Below are 12,256 nucleotides of genomic sequence, written 5' to 3' on the forward strand. Positions count from 1 at the left end.
GTGTCTGCCAGAACTGACCTGAAGTGGAGGCACGTGGTGATGACGTCACCCAGAAGAGCTTACCTTCCAGGTGCTCTTCACGTGCGCTAAATGCCTTTGCCCCAACCGAATGAACACTGTTTAAAATGACAAGTGGCTTCCTGTCAAAGCCAGAGGGGACAGTCCTGTGGACAGCTGGGCCTCGTGTATACACACGGAAGTACTTAGCAGGGAAGTACTGTTCCAAGTTGTTTACTGGCTCAGGTTTGCCTCTGAGTGCGGGATTTTGTGAAGAGGTCTAGTCTGAGTACAGTTTACTTTGAATAAGCATTTTTGTTTAGTTGTACAAATCACCTGAAGAGAGAACACCCCCCCCCCCCCGCCCTTGTCAGCAGCTGTCTGTTTGTTCCCTAATGAGCTGGCTCTTCTTCGCTTGTCAAAAGCAGGGAGGGCCCCCTGAGGAAGCACCCACAGCCCTGTCACTTCAGGCCCCAACAGGGCATTCAAAAGCTTGGCTCTGGAAACAGGACCACTTTTCTTTGCCTGTGTCTCCTTCCCAAACGCTTCGTTTTGATTTCTGACGCCAATCTTACACATTACCCCAAACCTTCCTTGCAGTTCCTAACTGCTCTCCTGAAATAGTTTCTGAATTATTCCAATGAGCTCTCCCTCCCACCCCATTTTTTTTAATGTTCCAACTATGCATGAGGACTGATGTCTTCGCTATGTCTTCCCCCGTGGTTCACAGTGGCTGTCGGTTGCCCCTCGAGGCTCATTCTGACTGTAGGGTCTATGCACCGCCTATCCAGATCTCCATAGGTCTCCACACAGGCAGTAACTTTGTGCCCCTTACACTCTGAGCTACGGCACCTGACCGTGCTAATGTAAGCCACCTGTCTATACACCCGACAGTCCGTGGCTCTTACCACCCCGTGATATGTCCTTCCCTTCGTTCTTTTTCTTCTCTGTACTGAAACGATAAATACTTGAGTGGACGAGACCACACCAAGGTAGATGGCCCCACTGTGGAAATGTTCCAGAGCAGCTATTCTAAGTCCCTCCAAAAAAGCCGAGCTCGCCGGAAAACGCTTTCCAACCAGCAGGAGCCACTCTAGGAAAGACGGTGTTCGCTGGCCCAGACAGAACAGTCTGTGATTCTTTCGTTTACATCGTCTCTTCTGTTATTCACATTCACTTTCTTATGCCTTTGGTCTTTCTCTCTCTTTTTTTTTCCTTTGGTTTTCCAGTTCGGTTTTTTCGAGACAGGAGTTCTCTATGTAACAGTCTTGCCTGTCCTGGGAACTCGCTTTGTAGACCAGGCTGGCCTTGCCAAACTCCCAGAGCTCTGCCTGCCTCCGCCTCTCAAGTGCTGGGATTAAAGGTGAGCGCCACCATCCCCAGCTTCACCTTTGGTTCTTACTTGTGCCTAAAACCCAGCACCACAGGGAGTCTTCTGTACTCAGAAGCTGCTCAGCCAGGGCTACGCAGTGTGGTTAGACTGCTCAGGCTGAGAAACTGGTTCATCGCACGCATGCGCAATTCATGCGCCCGCGCTTCGCCATCCTCAGTTTTGTCTTTAAGGTGACTTCAGAAGCCAACTGTTCTGTTTCTGGGGCTGTGGCAAAAGCGGCACAAAGCTTTCTTCCAAAATTGTGTAATGTTTACTTGTCCCGAGCTTGGCTGTTTACATGTCATTTGACTTCGGATGGTTCGGCACTAGCATGCCTGACTGAGAAGGAAAAAGAGAGGAAGACAGAAGTGAAGATAAATAATACATATGTTCACTCATTGCAGAAACATCTGGGGTGAGCAAAAGAACCACAGCGGGAAAGAGACCATTCGAGAATACAGATAATCATAGGATAGACGCATGAAGAACACAAACATGGACATTACCAGCGGGATAGCCTCGGCACTTTTATTTCCAAGGGGACCTTAATGTGAAATCTGGAAGCAGTCTGTATAAGAAACCCAGAAAACCATGAGCATTTTTGTTGAATGATTGCATGATACTAAAAGCGAATTCTAATTCATAATTCATATGACCCTACTGGTGCCTTAAGCAAGTTTGCCGCCTACTTTTCTGCCTCTTCAGATCTCCCTAAATCTCAAGATCACTTCTCAGGGAACAGAACAAAAGTTAAAGATGTCAAAGATTTTATTTCTTTAATGTTTAACTCTGGTGTGCTGGGGCAATGTGACTGAACTATCCGGATCTGGAAATGGGTTTTATTAGCTGAGATATTTTCCTCTGTATCGGAAGACTAGGTTACAAGTAGATGAAATAATTACATGGGGTTTGCCGACTTACAAAACAAAGCTAGGAGGGGACATTCTGTTTCTACCAATGAGAGAAGAGGGACATGTCTCCCTGTGTCTCCTTTAGAGTTGGGAGCACATGACCTTCTCACCTACTTCCATTACTCTCCGTGGCCAAGGCATGTCGCTTGCCTTTATTAAACTACTAATACCTAGAAGAATGGAAAAAAAGCAAACGAACAAACAAAAACTCAAATTGACTTAGAACCAGACTTGCGTCGGGATAGGAGAGCTCCTCTCTCAGCACTCTGGAATAACACCGAACTAAATCAGAAATATTCAAGAAGGAATCAATGAATCCTGGAGCACAGGGAAGAATGGCAGCTGGGACAACTAGGTGCACAGCCCCCGGGATAGACAGCATCCGCGGCCATAGGGTGTGGAGCACTTATAGCAACCCCACATTTTCTGCTCACTTCTTTCAGGTTTCTTTTTCCCCCAAGTTTAAACAGGAAAATAAGAAACCAAAAGCTAGTAAATCCATTGCTTCTTACCATAGTAAACAATGTCGTTGGGGTGATACATTGACATGTTTGCAGTAAGCTTTTTGTTTGTTTTTTGGTTTTTTTTGTTTTTTTGTTTTTTGTTTTTTGGTTTTTTTTTTTTTTTTGAGACAGGGTTTCTCTGTGTAGCTTTGGTGCCTGTCCTGGAACTAGCTCTTGTAGACCAGGATGGCCTCAAACTCACAGAGATCTAACTGACTCTGCCTCCCGAGTGCTGGGATTAAAGGCGTGCGCCACCACCATCCAACATAAGCTTTTGTATCATTTAGAAATATCCTACTGTAAGATACATAAGTTAAGATTTATATCATTTATATGTAATGATAATGTATTAGTAATAAACCCAAGCATTCATTTCTTGTACCTTAGAAAACCCTGTGTGACCTTTCACCGGCTACGTGCCCTACCCTAACTGTCCCCCGAGCTAACCAATACCCTGAATTCCTGAGCTGGTCACCCCTATTTTACCACATGTGTGTGTTTCCCTGGGTTTGCTTATCCAGCCTTCACATGTGTCGGAAGCACCCGGAGCAGTTGCTGATTCTACTGAATCAGGTCTGGACGAGGTTGCAGATCCACTACTGACAGCTCCTCAGGGTCATGGTGACCCTTTGGCCCTTACGCTCAGAGAACCACCGCCCTACACCAGACTAGCTTTTGCCTTGTTGTAAGTGGAAGTACTGTATGCGTTTTTCTGTAACTTGCTTTTCTTTTTTTTTTTTTTTTAATCTCAGAATTCAACTGTGTTGAATAAGGTGGCGAGAGGTCATTCATTTTCCCTTTGCATCACATTCGATCTCTCTGATTTCTGCCCACTGAGGCGATCAGGGCAGAGACAGAGAAATAGAAAGCAGTTTGCAGAAGACACCGGCAAGCGTCCACACGTACCCAGCATGCAGCATTGGTGCCCCCTGGCGCACAGTACAGGAATTGCTGCAGTCCTCGGAAAGAGGAGTTGCCTATAATGTGACCTATTTATTGTAGGCGTTCAGATTTACTGCTTACCAGCTCATGCTAAGACATGCAGGCCAGCCAGAGTACTCTTGTGTAAAATCACACCAAATGCCTTATTGCTCAGGCTTACATTAGTCAAACAGATGGATGCGTGGAGATGGGAGGGGAAGTCACAAACGTTATTCAGGTCGAATAACCCTAATGTAAAAACTGAGTTTTTGAACTCCCAAATACACACTGTTTGGTGCATTCATGTGATACTGTACATGAAAAGTCCCACACATGTTTTTCTGTGATGGGTCACACTACATACAGGCACACTAAGGATTCTGTGTAGAATGCCCTCAGGTTCTATGTATAAAATGTATAAGACACATGAAGGATTTTCACTTTTTTAACACAGAATATTGTGTAGTCTGGGCTGGCTTTGAATTGCTATGTAGCTGAGAATGACTTTGAACCCCTGCCTCTCTTGCCTCCACCTCCCAAGTGCTCGGATGACAGGCATTACACTCAGCTTAATCTCTGTGCTGAGTATAGAACCCAGGTTTTGGTGCGTGCTAGGCAAGCACTCTACCAATTGAGCTACATCCCCAAAATCGTGACCTCAGGTATTTCTGCCAAATGATGGATGACTTATAATGAGGCAAGTTCTGTTGTTGAACACAGTGACTTATGAAGGACCAGAAATTTTTTTTAAAAAATCATGAGAAGAATTTGCCCTTTTCAAGCCCTCTTAACCTTCATGTTTCATTGATTTGTATTCATTTTATATGTACTTAATAAGCAACTTTAAGAAACTTGACAAGATCTAGGTTGAGTCTGTTTAAACCTGAGAGCAAGCCTTTCCACTTCATGTTCCTACCCCCCAGGATTGAAACACAGGCATCCCATTGGTGGTACTTACCTCGCCATTGAAGATGCCTCTTAGGTATCTGAACCTTCTCCAAGAACTGATGTCAGTTGGTGCTTCCTGAACTCCTAAAAGCAACTTCCGTGGTTCTCTTCATATGAATGACTTGTGTTTTAAAGAGATAAACTGTGATTGGCATCTTGCTACATTGTGCTTCCGTTGTTGAACTTGTTTGACTTGGACTCCTGTTGACTGTACCCCTTCTGCTTTCGTTGCGCAGGGGATTTCCGAAGAAGGCCAGCAGAACTGCTAGAATAGCCTCCGATGAGGAGATTCAAGGCACAAAGGATGCTGTCATTCAAGACCTGGAGCGGAAACTTCGCTTCAAGGAGGAACTTCTGAACAATGGCCAGCCGGTACTGATGGAAGAGGGGCTTTACTCGGAATCCTAGCTCCCCACTCCCCAAATCTCTTCTCCTGGTTTATAAGACTTACCCACCAGACTGTTCTCAGCATCCCTCATGGTGACTAGGAAAGAAAACGAAGTAGGAAGGGCAGCTACTAGGGTTGAAACCACAACACATGATTAATGGTGCCACTATAAGCCGTCTACATCCACAGAGATTCCACCTTAGCTCGGTGGCTCCTTGGGAGGAAACAGGAACGTGATCTGGGATCACAGGCACCATAAGCCGTGAACTGGAATGAAAGGCTTCCACCCAGAATAACCTGTGCTAGGGAAACCATTGCCAAGGTGGAACCGTACCCTCCCTGACAGAATAGACCCTACTCCACCACCTTGAGTAATTCCTGTCCCACCGTCTTGATCGGAGCTTTAAAGCGATACTTCCAAGCTTGACAACACAGACTACTTATGCTTTAAGGCTATGGGTTAGCGACTGTGTGCATAAACTACTTAGATATCCCATAGCTGTGTTGGTTTGCTTACTTACCTTTTCATATCATCTTGAGGTTTTCAAGGGCTCAGGAAGCTAGCAAATCAGGCAGCCTGAACCTAAGAGATGGGTCTTTTTTGACTAACCATGAAATACTAGAATGATAAACTTGGCTTTTCAGCAGAAGGAGCCGCTGGATAAAGTCCTCTCAGGCGCCTTTTCAGAACAGAAAACACTTTAGCTTTCTGGGATTTTTAATCGTGAAACATCGATAAAAATGTGGATGAGCCTCGTTTAATTGGCAGGCTGGAGAACAGAGGAAAGTTAGATGCTGGTTTCAATGATTAAGTGTTCTCAATCTAAGAAAGATTAAGCTTCTTGTGAGCTTTGTGGTGCTCACTTGCCTGGGCTCTGGGCTCTGCGAAGAGGGAAACATGGCCCCTGACAAGCGCTCACACAGTCTGGATGCTTTTCCTGGCTCTGTCAACAAAGCCTTCGGGAGATTCAAACAGATGCTATTTTCTAGCCAGGTGAGGGCATCTCTCCAAATCCCACTAGGACACACTACTTTTTTTTATTTAAATATTCCTTATGGATAGGGCTTCTCTTGGATAAAAAAATAAAACTTTTATAAGCTACAACTCAACCATATTATTGGTATATATACTTCTTACTAGACTTGCATATATTTTATGACTCTTGTATGTACACATTATTTATATTTATCTGTTTAGCAATAACTAACCCCTCACAGTCAGTTTCATCAATCCCACATTTGCTAGTTTTGGACAAGAAAAGCGAGGTTCCTCTTTTCAAAAAGGGAATTCTCCAATGAGTTGTTCATAGCATTACATAATCCTCTGTCACTTATTTTGGCTTCTCCGGATAAGGGTTTGCATTTCCACACGGCACAGTGACATAGAAACAAAACAGTTGAAGTGAAATTGGCTCTCAGGGTAACTGGGGACATCTTGGTGAGGGAGTAGATACCAGTTGCTAGTTCTGCCTGTGCGGAACAGGCCTCCTATTGACGACAGTGTTCTCCACCATAGCGCTTGGGAGACTTTGTAACAGAGCAGAGATTTAAACCTCCGTTTAAAAACTGACCTCCCTTGGGTTAAGAGAATTGATAAAATCACTTTGCATAATCCCTGGACCGAATCGCTCCCTGCAAGATTCACACACCCTCTTCGTGTCCCCTGCCGTTTCTTTAGCAAATGAAATCATTTCAACCTTAGTGCTATTTGGCATTTGATCTGTTTCACTTCCCAGTTTCAGCTGGGACCAGAACCAGCAATTACTGGAAACTGGAAACCCATCCAACATATTTTTCTGATTAGAGAATGTTGATTACTGTTTGTGTTGACATTCAGAAATTTGAGGGCTCGTCTAAAATAATGCTTGTACCTTTATATATTTCTAGATTCTACCCTACTAATTATTCCTTATTTCCAATCAATCCCTTGTTTGAAAATACTCCTAAAGGGATCGGTGAGCTCTCAAATTTCCTCCAAGATCTGTAATTCTAAGGTGCATAGGAACAACGCACAAGCACAAGGGTCAAAGGCGGCTGGCATGTCACACACAGAACCAGCCCAGAAGACAGCTAGAGGGAGCAGCAGTATGATCTTCCTCCCAGTGGGCAGACAGTGTACATCTGAGAAGTCACGAATGCTGGATGCTGGATGCTGGATGCTGGCTCGTCCTTACTCCAGCCACGAGTAATCATTCTTTGCAGATCGTATTTGGTTCGAGCTGCTTACATTGCACAGCGGCCGAGGCAGTGTCCTACCAGGGGAGCTGGCCTCAGACTACTGCCATGTGCTCCTATTGACTGAGTGTATTCTGTGTCACATGGAGTGGGGACTGACTGGAGGGATTGTTTCTGCCATCAACATCGGCTTTTCCTTGCAGTGTCCCGTATGTTGCCCTTTTGGTAACTCTCTTTCTGTCGCTGGCTGGAACCAACCTGGATGTTCCAAAACCTATGGAAGTTTTTGAGAATATCTCCTTTAAGCCTTCTGCTGTTCTAAAAAGCACCATTTTTTCCTCTGTTTTTTTTTTTCTAAAGATAAAGACAACACAAGCATCCTATGTATGTTCAGCCTGGTGGTTTATCGCTCACTTGGATCTATGTCCTATCAGGTGGGAGCTGCCAGGATTAGTTACCTCATCTCCCAGCACTGGATTAGGCCATGTGAAGCAGAAGCAGGAGAGAAGGTCCTGGGAAGGCCATTCCTTCCTGAATGAAGCCAGGAAAAGAAACAGACTCTTCGGGTAGAGCTATGAAGCCAAGGAGAGACTAGTTAGTGACAGAAAAATGTCAAAACCGAGTCTATTCTTTTTTCTATTAGCAACGCATAAACGTGATGTTCCCCTAATTCGGTGTTTCTGTGGCTTGTTTTGCAGAGGCTAACCTATGAGGAAAGAATGGCTCGCCGCCTGCTTGGTGCTGACAGTGCAAATGTCTTCAGCGTCCAAGAGCCAGAAGACACGGCAGCCAATCAGGTACCACACTGCTCTGAGCTTCCTGGGAAATAATGGCCATTCTGCCTACTCTTCCCACACTCTTTCTGGACTCCGCTCTTGAGATCCATTGTGTGGGAAGTAGCAGGCATGTCGCAGGAAAGCAGGGTTGCTGTCCCGTCAGCCTCGCAGGTGGTGCTCACTGGGCAGATGCCTGACGCAGCCGTGATGGATGACCAGAGCATGCCCAGTGCTTGGTACCTGGTGTTGATCCCCATACTTTCCTTCCCAGTATCTTCATGCTTCCCAAACTGTCCTATGCTTTAATGCAAAATGGCTTTGTATGGAAAAACCATTTCGCTCGTGGTCTTTGAAGTAAGCTAATAAATGTCCCCATCGTGTTCTTAGTGTCAGCCAAAATTAGACCCCCTTTGCTCAGAAAAGAGAACCTCTGCCCTCTTTTATGTAGTTGATCATAAAACACTAACCAGCAGAGATCTAAAGGGCTATCTTACGCCCCTGCTCCTACCAAAGAAAAAGTCGTCTTGTGGAGCTGGTGTAAACTATTTTATAATTCTGTTAATCCAATTAGAGGGTTTAGACGTAGTCTCAAATGAAAAGCCAACCAGAGGCCCAAGAAAGTGTTAAACAAGTCTAAAGGCTCGAGTGGCCTCTTCTCCCTGTCCTGGAGCACAGATTTCCCCTCAGAAGCCTCAAGCTCAGTATCACCACCACCAACGTCCCATTCAAGGGAATCTGGAAATCCCGCTGCATCTGCCTGCCCCTCTTCACTTCTTCTCTTCTGCCTTACAGGACGCTGGGGCTCCTCGGGCTTCTGTAGGGAGTCCTCTGGATGGTCAAAAGGTTAAGCTCCGCCCTTCTCCTCTGTCCAGTCTCCCACTGTACCTACCTTCTGTGCTTCCTTTCGTATCTGTGTGTCTGTCTACACTGCCGTGTGGTAATTATACATACTGTGGCCGGTACCAGTTTGTTATGGAGTAGCAAATGAACCTATTTACTGCAGGGTGCCCTTTCTTACCCTTTAGAGGCAAACTTGACTTTAATTTGTAGCCTGAGTGAATACACTAAACTTTGAGGCATGAAAAGTTTTTCATTCATCAGACACCTTTCTGGGAGGGGGAGATGATACATTTGATGGGGATTAAATGACGTGAAACAGTTCGCAGCGTGTGGCTTTCATCACGTTATTCTGACTGCTGGGTTCCTTTCTTCACACCAGCAAACTCTTTTCTGAAGGTTGAGGAATGTTTTAAAGGGAGAATCATAATTAAAATATCTCAGAGGCAAGCATGACCGTGGGCATCTGCAATCCGAGGATTGGGAAAGCTGAGGCAGCAGGATGGCTAAAGTTAGCCTAGGCTACATAGCAAGAGCCTGTCTCAAAAAAAAAAAAAAAAAAAAAAGCCTGCAACTCAACAAGGGAATATGCAATGGTTGGCTACTCTGTGTTCATGGGATTTGCAAGCAGGGAACTGCAGGCTCCACCCTGAACACTGCCCCATGTGGTAGAGTCTGGGTGTTGCTTTTGTTTTTAACCCAAGTTGTGTCTGTACTGTATCAATCTTGCCTTTGTTTAAGAGATGGGCTCCCAATAGCCGCAGATTTTAGAGGAAGCCCCAGTGTAATGTGTGTTTTGTGTGTTCAGAGAGGAGCGAAAACAGAAATTACTTGACAAAATTCTGCCCGCTATTGCAGCTGCTTGCCCCATGCACCGTAGCCTTCCAGAGGGGCATGCGGCCCAGGTCCGTTTTTACCTAATAGAAGAGTCCAGTAAGTTTCCTTCTTAGGAATTTAGGATGGATAGCCTTTCCTTCTTATTTTAACTGCTCCTCTACACCCCTTCCCAAGAAAGGTAGTGGGTGCTTGCTTGTTTATTTGTGGTTTTTGTTTCATTTGGGGAATCAGACTTGAAGATGATTTTAAATATCACACAAACTCAATCCCAGATGCTCTCTGCTTCCCGATGAAGTCGAATTGAGCCCAGACAGACTATAGGTCACTGTAACGCCCTACCTCCCCCGTGTTCTGTTAGCTTTTGTTAGCGAGGAAGCTGCTGCCTAGGAGATGCTGACTTGGGCCTTCTATGTCCGGCCTAGGAGTACAAAGTCTCCAGCTGCGAACAGAGACTGATTAGTGAGATAGAGTACCGGCTGGAGCGCTCTCCGGTGGACGAGTCCGGCGACGAGGTGCAGTACCCGGAAGTGCCTGCCGAAAGTGCGGCAGCACCCTTCTTCGAGATGAAGCTGAAACATTACAAGATCTTTGAGGGGATGCCTGTGACTTTCACGTGTCGAGTGGCTGGGAATCCAAAGCCAAAGGTAAGCAAGCGACATCAGTTTTTAAGCATTGTTGTAAGAAAATACCTGAGCGACGCCCGAGGAAGAATTCTCTAGTTGGACCTTTGCTTCATCAGAAATAATCAAATCACTAAAAATGCATGATTGGAGGGCTGATGCCTTATATAATGTAATTTTAGACCTGAAAGTTAATCCAATTCTGGTGGTTACCGCATAATACCGTTTTTATAGCTTGGATCCAACTTTTAAAAACATAGGAGTTACAGAAAGCCAGGCATGGTGGTACATGCCCTTAATCCAGTACTGGGGAAGCAAGGCAGGTGGATCTCTGAGTTCGAGGCCAGCCGGAGCTACAGAGTGTGGCCCTTTCTCTGGGGGGGGGGGGGGGGGTTAGAAGCTATGGCAATAAGGATAATAACGGGCGTGTTTATTCGGGACTGAACGTGTCCAGTCTTCCTAACTCCAGGGCAGAAGGCTTTTCATTACTGCTAGGTGAACACACTCGGCGATGGCTTGCACCGTGGCACCCTCCTACAGCCTGTAGTCCTGTCCTTATGTTTGTTCTTTCTTTCCCTGGCCCTCCCTGGCTGTTCAACTCACGCCCAACCCATGCAGGTTCTGTCTCCTAGCTAGGCATCTTCCTATAGTCTCCTGTGACAACCACACCACTACCCTGTAAAAATTGGAACTTTAGACAATTTTTTTTATTTGATGAAGATTTATTTTTACCTAATTATTTTTAATATGTAGTTTTCAATCAGTCCAACTTACATATTTAAAAATATTGTGCCTTTCAAATCTACTGTGTTCCTTTTAAAGTGCTGGGGAGAGCTGAGAAAGATGAGTCATTTGGGTCTTGACCCAGAAGTACACAGTGGCCTTGCAGCCATCATCCGACTGTGTGTGCTCCCTCTCGGGTACACTTTTTTTTACCCACAAGTTACCAGAAACAGTTTGGAGCCATTTTTATTCTATAAAGCAAGATTTACATCTTTATCTTACAAGTAAAACATTTGAATTGCCAATATATTTGCAAAGAAAATAAAATTGCATATAGTGCCACTTCATGGAGCCAATCACTGCCAAGGCTGTAAATAGGTAAACACGTATTACTTCATGTGAATGATATGAATGGAAATAACAGTTTCAATGAGAAAAAAGGTAAATTTTTCATGCATATATTTATTAAACAAGAATTGAGGTACAGCAGGCTGGAGAGATGGCTCAGTAACTTGGAGCACTTACTGCTCTTCTGGAGGATCTGGGTTTGGTTCTCAGCACCCACAACAGGTGGCTCACAGCCCAACTGGATCTCCAGGAGACCTGATACCCCCTTGTCGCCTCTACAAGTGCACACGTGTGTGCACACATACACATGCACGCACGCACACACACAAACATACACATGCATGTACAACTTTTAAAAACTAAAATGAAATTGTATTTGCTCTTAGTTACCTCCTTTTATTGCTCAAAATTCGATCTCCCATGAGATGCTTGGTTTAGCATTTTAGCAGTGCCCGCTGCAGACCGGCACAGTGACACATTGGAACCGTAAGAGGCCTCGTACAGCCATTATCCTTGTTTTCTTCCACAGATCTACTGGTTTAAAGATGGGAAGCAGATCTCCCCGAAGAGCGATCACTATATCATTCAGAGAGACTTCGACGGGACCTGCTCTCTCCACACCACCGCCTCCACCCTAGATGATGACGGGAATTACACCATCATGGCTGCCAACCCTCAGGTGAGAACAACGGGGGCTGCGCTGGGTCTGTGGCTGGGGTTAAGCCTGTGATTAGGCAGAGGAACCTGTGAAACTGTTTTCTACATCTTTTATCCATCTCTTTCTCTCTCCCAATGATAGAAAGTTTGTCTTGCAAGCGTTTCTTCCATCAAGAATTCCTGTAGGAATGATCCGGGCCCATGTGTCCATTCCTTTCACTAATACCATCAAGTGTATCTTAT

At 45.2% G+C, this 12,256-nt stretch overlaps 2 protein-coding genes across 4 annotated transcripts in view; one reads left to right on the plus strand and one right to left on the minus strand.

The window, feature by feature from the left end:
* Palld (palladin, cytoskeletal associated protein) overlaps positions 1–12,256 on the plus strand; it is a 230,164-nt gene that overhangs the window by 195,773 nt on the left and 22,135 nt on the right. For 2 of the 3 annotated variants that reach the window (XM_041674110.1, XM_041674112.1), the window contains 5 exons: positions 4,889–5,024; positions 7,914–8,012; positions 8,784–8,834; positions 10,088–10,309; positions 11,886–12,035. In XM_041674110.1, the coding sequence (XP_041530044.1) occupies positions 4,889–5,024; positions 7,914–8,012; positions 8,784–8,834; positions 10,088–10,309; positions 11,886–12,035 (658 nt within the window). The remainder of the gene's footprint in view (positions 1–4,888; positions 5,025–7,913; positions 8,013–8,783; positions 8,835–10,087; positions 10,310–11,885; positions 12,036–12,256) is intronic. The other variant, XM_041674111.1, reaches the window with a different exon arrangement.
* The window catches only part of Cbr4 (carbonyl reductase 4), a 59,064-nt gene continuing 48,465 nt past the window's right edge, over positions 1,658–12,256 (minus strand). Inside the window, exon 5 of the mRNA XM_041674114.1 lies at positions 1,658–1,708. Coding sequence (XP_041530048.1) covers positions 1,671–1,708 — 38 coding nt within the window. The 3' untranslated portion in view covers positions 1,658–1,670. The remainder of the gene's footprint in view (positions 1,709–12,256) is intronic.

This window comes from Microtus oregoni, unplaced genomic scaffold, assembly GCF_018167655.1.
Source record: "Microtus oregoni isolate MIOR12 unplaced genomic scaffold, Mior012 000025F_ref0000491, whole genome shotgun sequence".
Taxonomy (NCBI): Eukaryota; Metazoa; Chordata; class Mammalia; order Rodentia; family Cricetidae; genus Microtus; species Microtus oregoni.